Source organism: Natrix helvetica (assembly GCF_964273705.1).
Source record: "Natrix helvetica genome assembly, chromosome: 5".
In the NCBI taxonomy this organism is placed as follows: Eukaryota; Metazoa; Chordata; class Lepidosauria; order Squamata; family Natricidae; genus Natrix; species Natrix helvetica.
Window position 1 is genome coordinate 144,252,809 of NC_138551.1, and position 12,676 is coordinate 144,265,484.

A 12,676-nucleotide genomic window follows, 5' to 3' on the forward strand; every position below is an offset into this window, starting at 1 on the left:
CAAGGCCTGGGGGGCGGATCTGGCCCACGGGGCCACCCTGGAAACTGCGAAGGACTGGCCTGTGGTGCCTCTGCCAGTGAAAATGGAGCTTGAGAGCTCCGTTTTCACTGGCAGAGGGTTGCAGGAGGCCGTCATAACTGAAAACGGAGCTTGAGAGCTCCGTTTCCACTGGCAGTGGGTTGCAGGAGGCCGTCATAGCTGAAAACGGACCTCGGGAGCTTGTTTTCACTGGCAGAGGGTTGCAGGAGGCCGTCATAGCTGAAAACGGAGCTCGGGAGCCTGTTTTCGCTGGCAGAGGGTTGCAGGAGGCTGTAAGCTGAAAATGGAGCTCGGGAGCTTGTTTTTGCTGACAGAGCACTGGGGCCACCGCAGGCACCCCCGACACAAGTGACGTCGAGCTGGCCTTGCCCCCCCCCCCATGTCCCTCCAAGGTCAACACAACCCTGATGCGGCCCTCAATGAAATCAAGTTTGACACCCCAAGTCTAAAGGCAGGGAACCCAGTCCTTCCAGTGGCTGTATCTTCCCTTGCTGGCTGGGGCTGGTGGAAGTCTGTGGGTGTTGCCTGAGACACTGGACCTATATATAACTTCTGGCTGCCTGGTGGATAATACAGATAGCCCTCGACTTACAACAGTCTGTTTAGTGATCATTCAAAGTAACAACGACGCTGAAGAAAAGTGACTTGGGACCCTTTCTTCCCAGTTATAACCTTTTCATCATTCCCATGATTCATCATCATCTTTTAATGACCCCGTAATCCCTTGCGGGGTGGAGTCTGGGCAACTGAATGGAGCTAGCAGAGCGTTTAATGTCCGGATGCCTTTCCTGTCACCAATGCGGAGTTTTGTTCAGCAGATACTGTATTTTTCAGAGTATAAGACGCACTGGAGTATAAGACGCACCAAGATTTTGAAGAGGCAAATTTTTAAAAAAGTTTTTGCACTCTGCAGACCTCCCAAAAAACAGGCCCGTTTTTTGTCAAAAAATGGGCATGCACAGCCTTTAGGAGGCTTGTAGAGTGCTCCTGGGGCCGGGGGGGGGGGGCAAAAACGAGCAAACATTGGCATGCATAGCCTTTAGGAGTCTTATAGTGCGCCCCTGGGGGTTGGGGGTGCAAAAACGAGAAAAAAACTCATTTAACACAGGCCTCGCTTAGCAATAGAAATTTGGGGCTCAATTGTGGTTGTAAGTCAAGGACAAGCCGTATAAAGCCTCCAGCATTGGGAGCAGCATATCTTAGAGTAACAGTTACCTGGAAGGAAACTGAAGGATTGGAGGGCTGGTGCAGCTGCAGCTAATTCGCCTGTCCTGGAAAGTTCTCATTTTTTGGGATGTGATCCCTCCAGAAACCACCCACTGCTGGTTCTTATTCTATGCTCAAAGACAGAAAATGGTGGCCAGTGGCCATTCCCGACCTCCTAAACGTCAGAGTTTGTTGCAAAAATCAAATCCAGAAAGCACACACAGATAACTGATTCAGCAGGATTGATTTAAATAAGAAATGTCTTTATACCTAAGAATATATATACAATATCAACAGCAGAGAACAGTTTCATTTCAGTTCAGATTAGCAGACAAGTCCAGATTACCGTATTTTTCGGAGTATAAAACACACCTTTTTCCCTCAAAAAAGAGGCTGAAAATCTGCATGCGTCTTGTATACTGATTACAGCATTTTTTGCCGAAACCCTGCCCCCTTCACCAAAATGGCCGTGCATAGCTTTTAGGAGTCTTTCAGAGTGCTCCTGGGGGCTCAGGAGGACAGAAATGAGCAAAAAACAAACCATCTTTTGCTCAATTTGCCCCCCCCCCCCCGAGCACTCTACAAGCCTCCTAATGGCTTTTCATGCCCTTTTTAAAAAACGGGCCTGTTGTCGCAAAAAACAGACCATTTTGGGGAGGTTTGCAGAGTGCAAAAACTTTTTTTTTAATTTGCCTCTTCAAAATCTTGGATGTGTCTTATACTCCACTGCGTCTTATACTCCGAAAAGTAGTAGGTAGTTTCATTTCAGAGCTCAGCCCTTAATACAGCTAAGCCATGCCCAGACTGCTTACTTAAGTTTCTTTTTCCAAATAAGCCTCATTGGCTGACTTGTTACCATGTCTATTCATTGGCTGATCTTGTTACCATGTCTCTGCCAGTTCATGAATATTCTGACACTAAAAGATACCTTGATTCCTCCGTTTGAGTGGGAATCAGGCTGAGGGTGACGTGTGGGCTCCTCTCCCTCCACAGATCTCCTCTGCAAAGCTGGGAGATGCCGGTACCTACGTGTGCGTGGCCCAGAACTCCGTGGGCACCACAGAGGCGCAGGTGGAAGTGAGCGTGGAGGCGGTGCACGGCAGCAGAGGAGTCCCCGAAATCCATGTGACTCCAACCCAGACGGTGGAGGCGGGACAGACAGCTCGGCTCCATTGCTCTGCCACAGGTGTGTGCTGGTGTGTGTGTGTGTGTTTGTATAGGGGGGATTATTCAACCCTGACTGGTCCCCTCCCTCCAAGCTGACAAGCCCATCTTGGGGGTCCCCTGTGCCAAGGCTATCTGGATTGCTGGCTAGTTGGGCTCACCACTGCTTCCTTTGCCGGGACCGACAGGTGACCCAACTCCCACCATCCACTGGTCCAAGCTACGGGCTCCCTTGCCATGGCAGCATCAGGTGGTGAATGACACTCTCATCATCCCCCGGGCGGCCCAGCAGGACTCAGGCCAGTACATCTGCAATGCCAGTAACTCTGCGGGGTTCACGGAAGCCTTCGTGGTGCTGGATGTGGAGAGTGAGTACGCCAGGAGGAGGAGGGATGGGGCTCGTGCCGGGGTGCTGTGCTGCTCCCTGGGTGACTTTGGGTTGAGAGGGGGATGGCAAAAGAGGGAGAAATGCCAGGGACCCCTTCCCCATGGACCACTCGCATCCATGGACTGGTTCAGTGCCTTCCTCAGGAAGCTCCGGGACTGGTACCTGTGCCAAGTTCTTTCTACCCTGCCCCCTCTTCTCTGTCTGCTCAGTACCACCTTATGCTACCAGTCTTCCCAACCGAGCAGTGGTGCACGAGGGCGACGCGGTGCAGCTGCAGTGCCTGGCCCACGGCACGCCCCCACTGCGTTACCAGTGGACCAAGGTGAATGGCAGTCTCCCCGGACGGGCCACGGTGCGAGAGGGCGTCTTGCAGTTCAGCCCCGCCGGGCACCAGGATTCCGGCACCTACCGCTGTCACGTCAGCAACCGTGTGGGCTCCGCTGAGGCTTTGGCCCAGGTCTATGTGCAAGGTGAGTGGGCATCTAAGGTGGCGCAGTAGTTAGAGTGCAGTACTGCAGGGTACTTCCGCTGACTGCTAGCTGCAGTTCAGCAGTTCGAATCTCACCAGGCTCCAGGTTGACTCAGCCTTCCGTCCTTCTGAGGTGGGTAAAATGAGGCTGACTCAGTAAACCGCTTAGAGAGGGTTGTGAAGCCCTGTGAAGTGGTATTTAAGTCTAAGTGCTATTGCTATTGCATCCAAGATGGGAGGTTCAGCCAAGGGAGTGGCCAGAAGGGCGTGGGGCTCGATCCTGCCTCATAACCTTGAACCCTCTCGAATTGGGAGATTAAAAAGTAGGCTGCTGGTATAAAAGAAACCCCCAAGGACTTGTGGGTCAGTCCTAGGATTCCTGAGAGCCCTGAAAAGCTAGCTTTGGTCCCAGCCTTGGACCTGATGTACAGTATATCACAGAAGTGAGTACAGCCCCTCACATTTTGTAAATATTTAAGTATACTGATGTAGGAAGAGGGAAGGACACAGCCAAGCACTCTAGTGTAGGAAACAGTTTTATTATGCATAATAAAGGACCGAACAAAGAGAAAACAACTTGTCCGGACCCCGAAACAGTTTTATTATGCATAATAAAGGACCGAACAAAGAGAAAACAACTTGTCCGGACCCCGAATGATTATCATAAACAGGGTTTTATACCCCACATTACGTATACAGTTGCTGATTGCTACATTTGACATATATGGTCCTAAGAGGAACTGGAAAATGCTTCATACAGATATTTGGTTACAGTTAATGACAGAAAAGAGAGTTACACGCATCTCAAGAATTGTGCAAACCTTATCACATTCTAACTATTGCATTTGGGGAGGAAAGCAGAAGTGAATAACATCCGTCTGGGTCAGCTTGCCTTACTGCAGATAAAAATAAACATTAGTCATATCAGCAATTCTTACAAGAAAGGAAATAAGGCTTTGGACTTGATCAGACTTTTACAGGCCTGGGCCTGTAGCCTGATTTTTAGACCTGAACCAAGGTTTTAGCCTATCTCAATACCTTTTCATGTGACAACACTGAAGAAATGACACTTGGCTACCATGTAAAGTAGTGAGCATACAGCTTGCATAACAGTGTCAATGTGCTGTCCTCTCAAAATGACGCAACACACCCAGCCATTAATGTCTAAGCTGCTGGAAACAAAAGTGAGTACACCCCTAAGTGATCATGTCCAAAGGGGGCCCAAGGAGCCGTTTTCCCTTCCTGGTGTCATGTGACTCATTAAGTGTTACAAAGTCTCAGGTGTGAAGGAGGAGCAGCTGTGTTAAATTGGTGTTATCGCTCTCATGGCAATGAACTCTCTGAGGATCTGAAAAAACGAATTATTGCTCTACATCAGTGATGGCGAACCTTTTCGGCACCGAGTGCCCAAACCGAAACACAAATGCATGTATGTGCATGCGCTGGAGCACTGAAGACTAGATGGGCGGCGTGCGTATGCCTATTTTTGGGCCATTTTCAGGCCATTTTCAGGTTGTTTTTAGGTCATTTTCAGTACGTTTTCCGGGCCGTTTTCAGGCTGTTTTCCAGGCCATTTTCAGGCCGATTTTGGGACCATTTTCGGGCCGTATTTCATGCACACCGGAAACCAGAAGAGCAATTGGCGATGGTGCACATCACAGAGAGGGTTCTGCATGAGAGGAGGAGCCAACATCATGACGATACGGACGTGCGGTCTCGATGCTCTGAGACCGCAGCCAATACTTTTGCCACTGGGTGGTCCAATCGGACTAAACCATCCCGCAGAGACGGTGAACAGGAAGCATATGTCTTGCTGATCTCAGGGACGTCGCAAAGTCCCTGATCGATGCAAGAGAAGTTCTTCAAGCTGGCGACAAAAAATCCAGCCAAGGCTGATGAAGTCGGCTCCAAAACGGAAGGATATGGAAAGAGAAAGTGTTTCCAGCTGGTGAGGAATTTTTACTGTTTTAAAAGAGACTGCCTATAAAAAACTTAAAATTAATCTAAATTGGAAAACAAAAGAAATAAGTGGCGGAATTAAGCTTTGAATGGTTTTGGACAGTGGCTTATCTTACTTTTTAAATGCTATGTTCATGGATGGAATTTATGCAAGCCGCTTAAAACGAATGGATTAAGTTTTCTTCTTCTATTTTTTTTTATTATTCTTTGTAACCTATGGACTAAAAATTTCTTTTTTCATTACTGTGGGTGTTTTTCTAACTCATTCAAGAATCGGACTTTTTTTTAACTTGGAATATAAAAAAGATACAAAAAGAAACTTGTAACAATAACACTGCTACTCGGAGGCTGGAAGGTTTATGTATTGGAAACGAAACACTTTTACTTTCCTTACTGATTATCCTGGCTTGGCACTCCAAGGTCTCACTGCTTGTTTATAGAGAGAGATAAGAAGAAAAGCATACAGATGCCCCTTTGAAGTATATCTTTAACCAGAGAAAAGTGAAAATAAAACTTTATTGTAAATTTATGCTTAATCTTGTAAAAACCTTCCAAGCCAGAGCAGCAGTGTTTGTTAGCTGGAGATAATGGCACAACTTCAACAGCAGAAAGAAACTTTAAGCCTGCAAAAGATATTCTTAGAAATTCAGAAATTATCAAACACATTTGAGAGGACGGAGAAGAAGTTGGAAGACTTAGAGCATCTAACAGTAAAATATGATGAAGAAGTTGGAGATGTTTATCAAGTGGAAAAAGTGGAGGTTAGAATTCTGAAAACCGAAGAGGAAAATGACCATAAAGAAATTAAATCTGCTGATATTTATGGTGATTGGTTTGTGTCTGGAAACGGAAAGAGTGGAATACTGAAAGAGGAATTAAATGGAGGGGAATTCTACCCCAGATGGCAAGACACAGAAGAAGAAAAAACAAAAGAATGTATGGATTTAAAGAGAGAAATTTTATTAGCAACATCATTGAAAACACTACTGACAATTAAAGATAAGCTGATTAAGGAAACAGTAGAAGGGCATCGAAATTACATGAGAGATTTTATAAGCAATGTGTTGCTAAGAGGAGTCCATACAAATTTGATTAAGGAGATGATTAGAGGATTGATACCACAAATGGCAGAAGAAATGAGACTGTTTTGCTACTGGAAAGATACAGGAAGTGTATAATTTAAAACTAGTTAAACTTAATGAAATTTAGTGACAATAGATATAGTCAAATAAATAACTGATAATGATAATAATAATGTATACATGTGTAGTGTTATGATAAGTAATAATTGGATATGAATATTGAATGGTACCCATGAAAGGAAGATTAGAAATCTTTTTGATTATATATAAAGGCTAATAAAAAAGAACTAAGTTAGATTCAGCTAAGTCTTGATTATTAGGGGGGAGAAATGTTATGATACAGGATATAGTCAAATAAAGGAGGGATAATAATAACAACCTATATACAGGTATGGGTACAACATAAGGAAACTGGATGTAAATTGTAAACAGTGATTTGGAAAGAAGGATTAGAAAACTTTGTTATTAAATATTATGGATGTTTAGCTAGAATAGGACATAAGGATTCAGTGTCATTGGAGGATTTTAGAAATAGCAAATGAAATGCCAGTATGTGGTTATGTATTAAATCTTGGTATATTTTATGATGAAGGACGTTTAAACAATTATAGTCAAATGAAAATGGAGGTATGATGACGGTAACATGTATAAATATCTGAGTTAAAATACTCGAGCTAATATGAATTATGCTTGATGACTGTGGAAGAGAAGCACGAAAGCCTTTTGTAACCAACTGATACACTTTCTACAGTACGTAAAGAAGGAAGATTCTTTGTGTTGTGTTTGTTTTGAAAATTAAAAATAAAATAAAAAAATATTTTTAAAAACAGAGAGGGTTCTGCATGCCACCTCTGGCACGCGTGCCATAGGTTTGCCGTCATGGCTCTACATATTGTATGTCTGGGTCCACATTTTTTGTCATATTCGTGCTGACTTGTGTTGCCTCCTCATTGTCCCCAATTCAGGCCATGCTGGAGGACCCCTCTCCGTTCAGGTCACCCCTCAGAGCGACACCAGAGCCGTGGGTGCCACAGCAGAGTTTGTGTGCTCCGTTTCCGGGGGTCCCGGGGTGCAGATCGAGTGGTTTAAAGAGGGCGGAGAGCTGCCTCCCACTCACACCATCCGCAATGGAGTGCTGCGGTAAGTGGGGCAGATGAGGGCCATGGCGTGGCATGGAGGGAGGAGGAGGTGGCGGCACTGAGCACCTGTAGACTGGGGCAAAGAGCTGAGGGATTGACAGAGTGGCTGCTTCCCTCTAGGATCGAGAAGCTGGACCTGGAGTGCCAGGGGGTATATGTGTGTCGGGCCAGGAGTCCCTCTGGCCAGGCCCAGGAGAGGGTCAGCCTGACTGTCCGGGGTAAGTAAGCGTCATGCCAGCTGGTGGACCAAGTGCCCCACCCGAGGGAGACAGGAAGCCTGCTCTTCCCTCTCTGGAGACACCCAATTCCCCCCCCCCACCCCATTTCTCTTCTCAGCCCTCCCCAAAGTGATGATCAACATCCGGACATCGGTGCAGACTGTCCTGGCGGGCAATGCCGTGGAGTTTGAGTGCCTGGCTTTCGGCGACCCCAAGCCGGACCTCACCTGGAGCAAGGTGGGCGGGCAGCTGCGCCCGGGAGTGCTGGCCAGCGGAAGCCTGGTGAAGATCGAGCAGGTGGAGCAGGCCGATGCGGGAAAGTACCGCTGCACGGCCACCAACAACGTCGGCACCGTCCAGTCTCATGTCATCCTGCACGTCCAGTGTAAGCCCGACCTTCTCCCGGAAGGGTGTCCTCCCTCTGCTTTGCTCTCCGTGGCTGACGGGGTGGGCCCTCCTCTGTCTTCCCACAGCCGTCCCGCAAGTGGCTGCCCAGCCAGAAGTGAAGGAGGTTTCCACAGGCTCCACCGTGGTTTTCCCGTGCTCGGCCTCTGGGTTCCCTGTCCCAGAAATCAAGTGGACCAAGGTAGGTCTCAGACGGGAGTGATTCCCCTCTCTCCCCCCAGGCGGGATGCAGGGAGAGGGAGGCGCTGCTGCAGAGGCGTTGGGAAATGTGCTGCAGAGCTTCCCTTTGGCTCTGCGATAGGGTGATCTGTTTTTTGGGGGGATGGTGGCAGGCCTGCTAGGGGGTTCTGTGGCTCACTGTCTTGCAGCTGGAAGGGGAGCTGCCCCAGCATGCCCGACTGGAAGGCCACAGCCTGATCATTCCCTCAGTTCGTCTGGAAGACACAGGTGTCTACGTGTGCACGGCATCCAACCGGCAGGGGAAGGGGACGGCCTTCTCCATGCTCAAAGTGCGAGGTCAGTGTGGCCCCCGCCTCTCCCTCCCAATCTGGCCCATAGGAGACGGAGGAGGGGGCATGGGCAGGAGATGCTGCCAGCCTCCTCCAGAATAAATATTGGATGTTCCCCCACTGTCGCCTCTTCCTCCTCCTTGATTCTTCTTCTTCCTCCTTTCTTCTTCCTTTTTCTTCCTCCTCCTCCTTTCTTCTTCCTTTTTCTTCCTCCCTTTTCTTCTTCTTCTTCTTCTTTTTCTTCTTCTTCTTCTTCTTCTTCTTCTTCTTCTTCTTCTTCTTCTTCTTCTTCTTCTTCTTCTTCTTCCTCCTCCTCCTCCTCCTCCTCCTCCTCCTTCTTCTTTTTCTTCTTCTTTCTCCTCCTCCTTCTTCCTTTTCTTCTTCTTCTTCCTTTTTCCTCCTTTTTCTTTTTCTTCCTTCCTTTTTCTTTCTCCTCCTCCTTCTCCCCCTCCCCCACCCCTTGTGGCCATGAGAGGAGCCAGGCACGAGGACCTGGGCAGAGACTCATCATGTGCCAGTTGTAGCCTCTGCCAGCTTTGCCCCGGCCTATGCCAGAAGCTTTCGCCCCTGCCTAGGTCTTGCCCATCTGCAGAAGGAGGCGGAGGGCTCAACCGTCCTCACATCCTTTGCCCTCCCCTTGCAGAACGGGTGGTGCCCTACTTTACCCAGAATCCTCAGTCCTACCTGGTCCTGCCTACCATGAAGAATGCCTATCGGGAGTTTGCCCTCGAGATCACCTTCCGTCCCGACACCGCGGATGGTAAGAGAGTCTATGGGGCGGGTGGGTGGGCGAGGGTAGCCACTCCTCTTCTTGTTGTGGATACGAGTCCTGAGCTCTCTGTTCTGAGCATCTATCACTCAACCTCTCTTCCTTTCATCTGTCCCTCCTCCTCCTCCTCCTCTCGCCTCTTCCCCTCGTTCCTCCCTCTGCCCTTCCAGCTCTCATGCTTTATTCAGGTGAGTTGTGCCCCTGCTGGGCACTGCAGGCTTCCTGCCCAGCACCCGGCTCCTTTCTAACCCTTTTCTGCTTCTGGAGTGGGTGGTGTGGGTGGGAGTGTGCCTCCTGAGCTACCTGAGCTACTGACAAGCTGACTAATACACCAGGAGCTCCCGAGCCTCCTCATCCAGCTGCAGTCTATCTTATTCCTATTTAGCTGGCTGCATTGTTTGGACTTAATTTCCCCTTGCTAACTCCTGCAAAGGGAAGCTGATGCTTCCCAGGAAACAAGGGTGTGTGTGTGTGTGTGTGTGTGTGCACAGGCAGATCCTGCTCTTGTCCCATGCTGCCCCTCTGCCTGGCTGTGGGGCTGTGAGGGCCGCTCTCAGCCTTCGGTTCGAAGACTCCCGTTCCCTCCTCAGGCTCCCAGGGCCTGGGGAAGGACAGGAGGCAGAGCATGGCGGATCTGAGCTCAGCACCTTGCATGATGCTGCCCAACGGACCTGGGGGTCCATGTGTGGGGTGGTGGGGTATCCCTTGTCCCCAGCGTCCCTGAGCTCCCCTCTTCTGGTCTCCCACAGGGATGTTGGTGTACAACGGGCAGAAGAAGAACACGGGCAGCGACTTTGTCTCCTTTGGGCTGGTGGGGGGCCGCCCAGAACTCAGGTGAGGCCGGGGTCCCTGCGAGGGGGGCGATCGAGCTGCCCCGTTGCGCCCTCTGGCTCAGTGTCTACCAGGTTGCCTCCTTCCCATAGCTTTCTTTTGTTAGCCTTTGCCAGAGGGGTGAAATCCACTTACTGTATTTTTCAGAGTATAAGACGCTCCAAAGTATAAGAGGCACCTAGCTTTTGGGGAGGAAAACAAGAGAAAAAAAATCTGCCTCTGCCTCCCAGCAATATGCCTCCTTGCCCCAAACAGCAAACAGTACAGACGATATACACTCTTTGTGATCTTACATTTCAGACTGTATTTGTACAGATGCTGTTAAAATTGATGTGGCTTTCTAGAAGTATACGTTCTTCTCTGCTGTTTAAAAGAAGATACCATAGCACTGCGCCTCTTCAAATCAAGCCTTTATTTTAAAAAGCTTCTACATTTTGTTAAGTTGTCTAGAATAATAATAAAGCAGTCTTTAAAATATAAGTCTAATAATTTGGACATTCTATAGGCATTTATAGTTATTGACTTACCTCCTTGCAGTAACAACCTGTTTTAGTTTAGACAGATTAGAGGGGGAAAAAATCTGCCTCTGCCTCCCAGCAATTTGCCTCCTTGCAGCAAACAGCAAGTTTCACTTTCAATTCCTGTTTAAGCACGGGCCTCCCATTGATCAGCTGTTTCAGGCTACAGGGATTGCCATAGCCTATTGCCACCGCCACAAGCCCCCATTTGCTGCAAGGAGGTAAATTGCTGGGAGGCAGAGGCCAAAGGGTGGGGGGCGGTGGGTGGGTGGGGCTACATTCAGTGTATAAGACGTGCCCAAATTTTCACCTTCTTTGGGGGGGAAGGTGCATCTTATACTCTGAAAAATCCTGCTTTCTAGCTTATATAAATCTCGTGTCACAGCTGATCCGAACTGGTAGCATTTTTTTTACTAGCGGTACAGGCGAACAGGTAGTATTTTCACTAGCGGTTTGGGTGAACTGGTCCGTACCGATAGGATTTCACCCCTGCTTTGCCAAAGATTTCTGGAGCTGGGTAATGATTTCTGGGGGGGTGGAGCGGATGGTGCAGCCCCTCAAGAAAGAGGTGTTAGAGGGCCGACCAGCCAGGATGGGCATCTGAAGCTGCCCCTCCCTCCGTCTTGCCATGGCAGGTTCGATGCCGGTTCCGGCATGGCCACCATCCGACACCCTTCGATCCTCAACCTGGGCGAGTTCCACACCGTCCGCCTCTACCGCAACCTGACTCAGGGGTCCCTGGTGGTGGACGGCCAGCACCCCGTGAACGGCAGCTCCCAGGTGATCCCTGGCTGAAGGAAGAGGAGGGGGCGTGTCTTTCTCTTGAGACCTGGGCAGGGATGGAGAGGGGGCCCGTGGCTCCGGAGGAAGACTCCTTGTGTGCTGCAACACTCGTGCCACAGCCCATTCCCCCATGGAGCTTCCCTTCCCCTGGAAGAGCAGGAGGCCTTTGTCTCTCCTCTCTCTCTGGGAAACTGAGGCAGGCAGGAGCTGGATGATGAATGCCACCTAAACTGCTTATGTGGACCAAGCTTTGCACCTTCGGTCCCAGAAAACTCCCACGGGGAGGGAGGGGTGTGTGTTATCTGTGGGCCTGTCTTCCGGCCCTTTTCAGACCAAGGTTTCCATCCTGTGTGTCACCCCAGGGCAGGTTTCAAGGCCTGGATCTCAACGAGGATCTCTTCCTGGGCGGGTACCCCAATTATGCAGCCATCGCAAAAACTGGTCTCAGCAATGGATTTGTAGGTGAGATGAGGGCGTGCGATGGGTCTGTCCCAGGATGGATGGATGGATGGATGGATGGATGGATGGATGGATGGATGGATGGATGGATGGATGGAGCAGGTGGGGAACCGGTCAGAATGGTGGAGTTTAAACCAGATTTGCTAATCTGGAGAAGGTTTACTCAGCCTCTCCTGCCAGGGCCAAGCCCACAGCCTGTCTTCCCTTACTAGACTTAGATCGTGGTGGCTCAGTCTAGCAATAGCACTTATATCCCGCTTTACAGTGCCTTCACAGCCCTCTCTAAGTGGTTTACAGAATCAGCCTATTGCCCCCAACAATCTGGGTCCTCATTTTTCCGACCTCAGGACGGAATGCTGAGTCAACCTTAAGGCGGTCAGGATTTAACTGCTGGCAGTCGGCAGAGTTAGCCTGCAATACTGCATTCTAACCACTGGGAAGGAAGGAAGGAAGGAAGGAAGGAAGGAAGGAAGGAAGGAAGGAAGGAAGGAAGGAAGGAAGGAAGAGCACATATTGCTTCACAGTGCTTTACAGCCCTCTCTAATGGTTTACAGTGTCAGCCTATTGCCTCTAACAATCTGGGTCCTCATTTTACTGACCTCAGAAGGATGGAAGGCTGAGTCAACCTTAAGCAGGTCAGGATCGAAACTGCTAGCAGTGGGCAGAATTAGTCTGCAATACTGCATTCTAACCACTATGCCACCACGGATCTTAGTCTAGTAAGGGAAGACAGGCTGT

The 12,676-nt window shown here is 49.2% G+C and overlaps 1 protein-coding gene across 8 annotated transcripts in view; it reads left to right on the top strand.

Annotated features, from left to right (window-relative positions):
* HSPG2 (heparan sulfate proteoglycan 2) overlaps positions 1-12,676 on the top strand; it is a 128,068-nt gene that overhangs the window by 108,163 nt on the left and 7,229 nt on the right. For all 8 annotated transcript variants that reach the window (XM_081954564.1, XM_081954566.1, XM_081954567.1 and 5 more), the window contains 12 exons: positions 2,239-2,431; positions 2,598-2,777; positions 3,007-3,267; positions 7,273-7,447; positions 7,567-7,664; positions 7,783-8,049; positions 8,138-8,250; positions 8,438-8,585; positions 9,222-9,338; positions 10,097-10,181; positions 11,332-11,476; positions 11,842-11,941. In XM_081954564.1, coding sequence (XP_081810690.1) covers positions 2,239-2,431; positions 2,598-2,777; positions 3,007-3,267; positions 7,273-7,447; positions 7,567-7,664; positions 7,783-8,049; positions 8,138-8,250; positions 8,438-8,585; positions 9,222-9,338; positions 10,097-10,181; positions 11,332-11,476; positions 11,842-11,941 — 1,882 coding nt within the window. The remainder of the gene's footprint in view (positions 1-2,238; positions 2,432-2,597; positions 2,778-3,006; positions 3,268-7,272; positions 7,448-7,566; positions 7,665-7,782; positions 8,050-8,137; positions 8,251-8,437; positions 8,586-9,221; positions 9,339-10,096; positions 10,182-11,331; positions 11,477-11,841; positions 11,942-12,676) is intronic.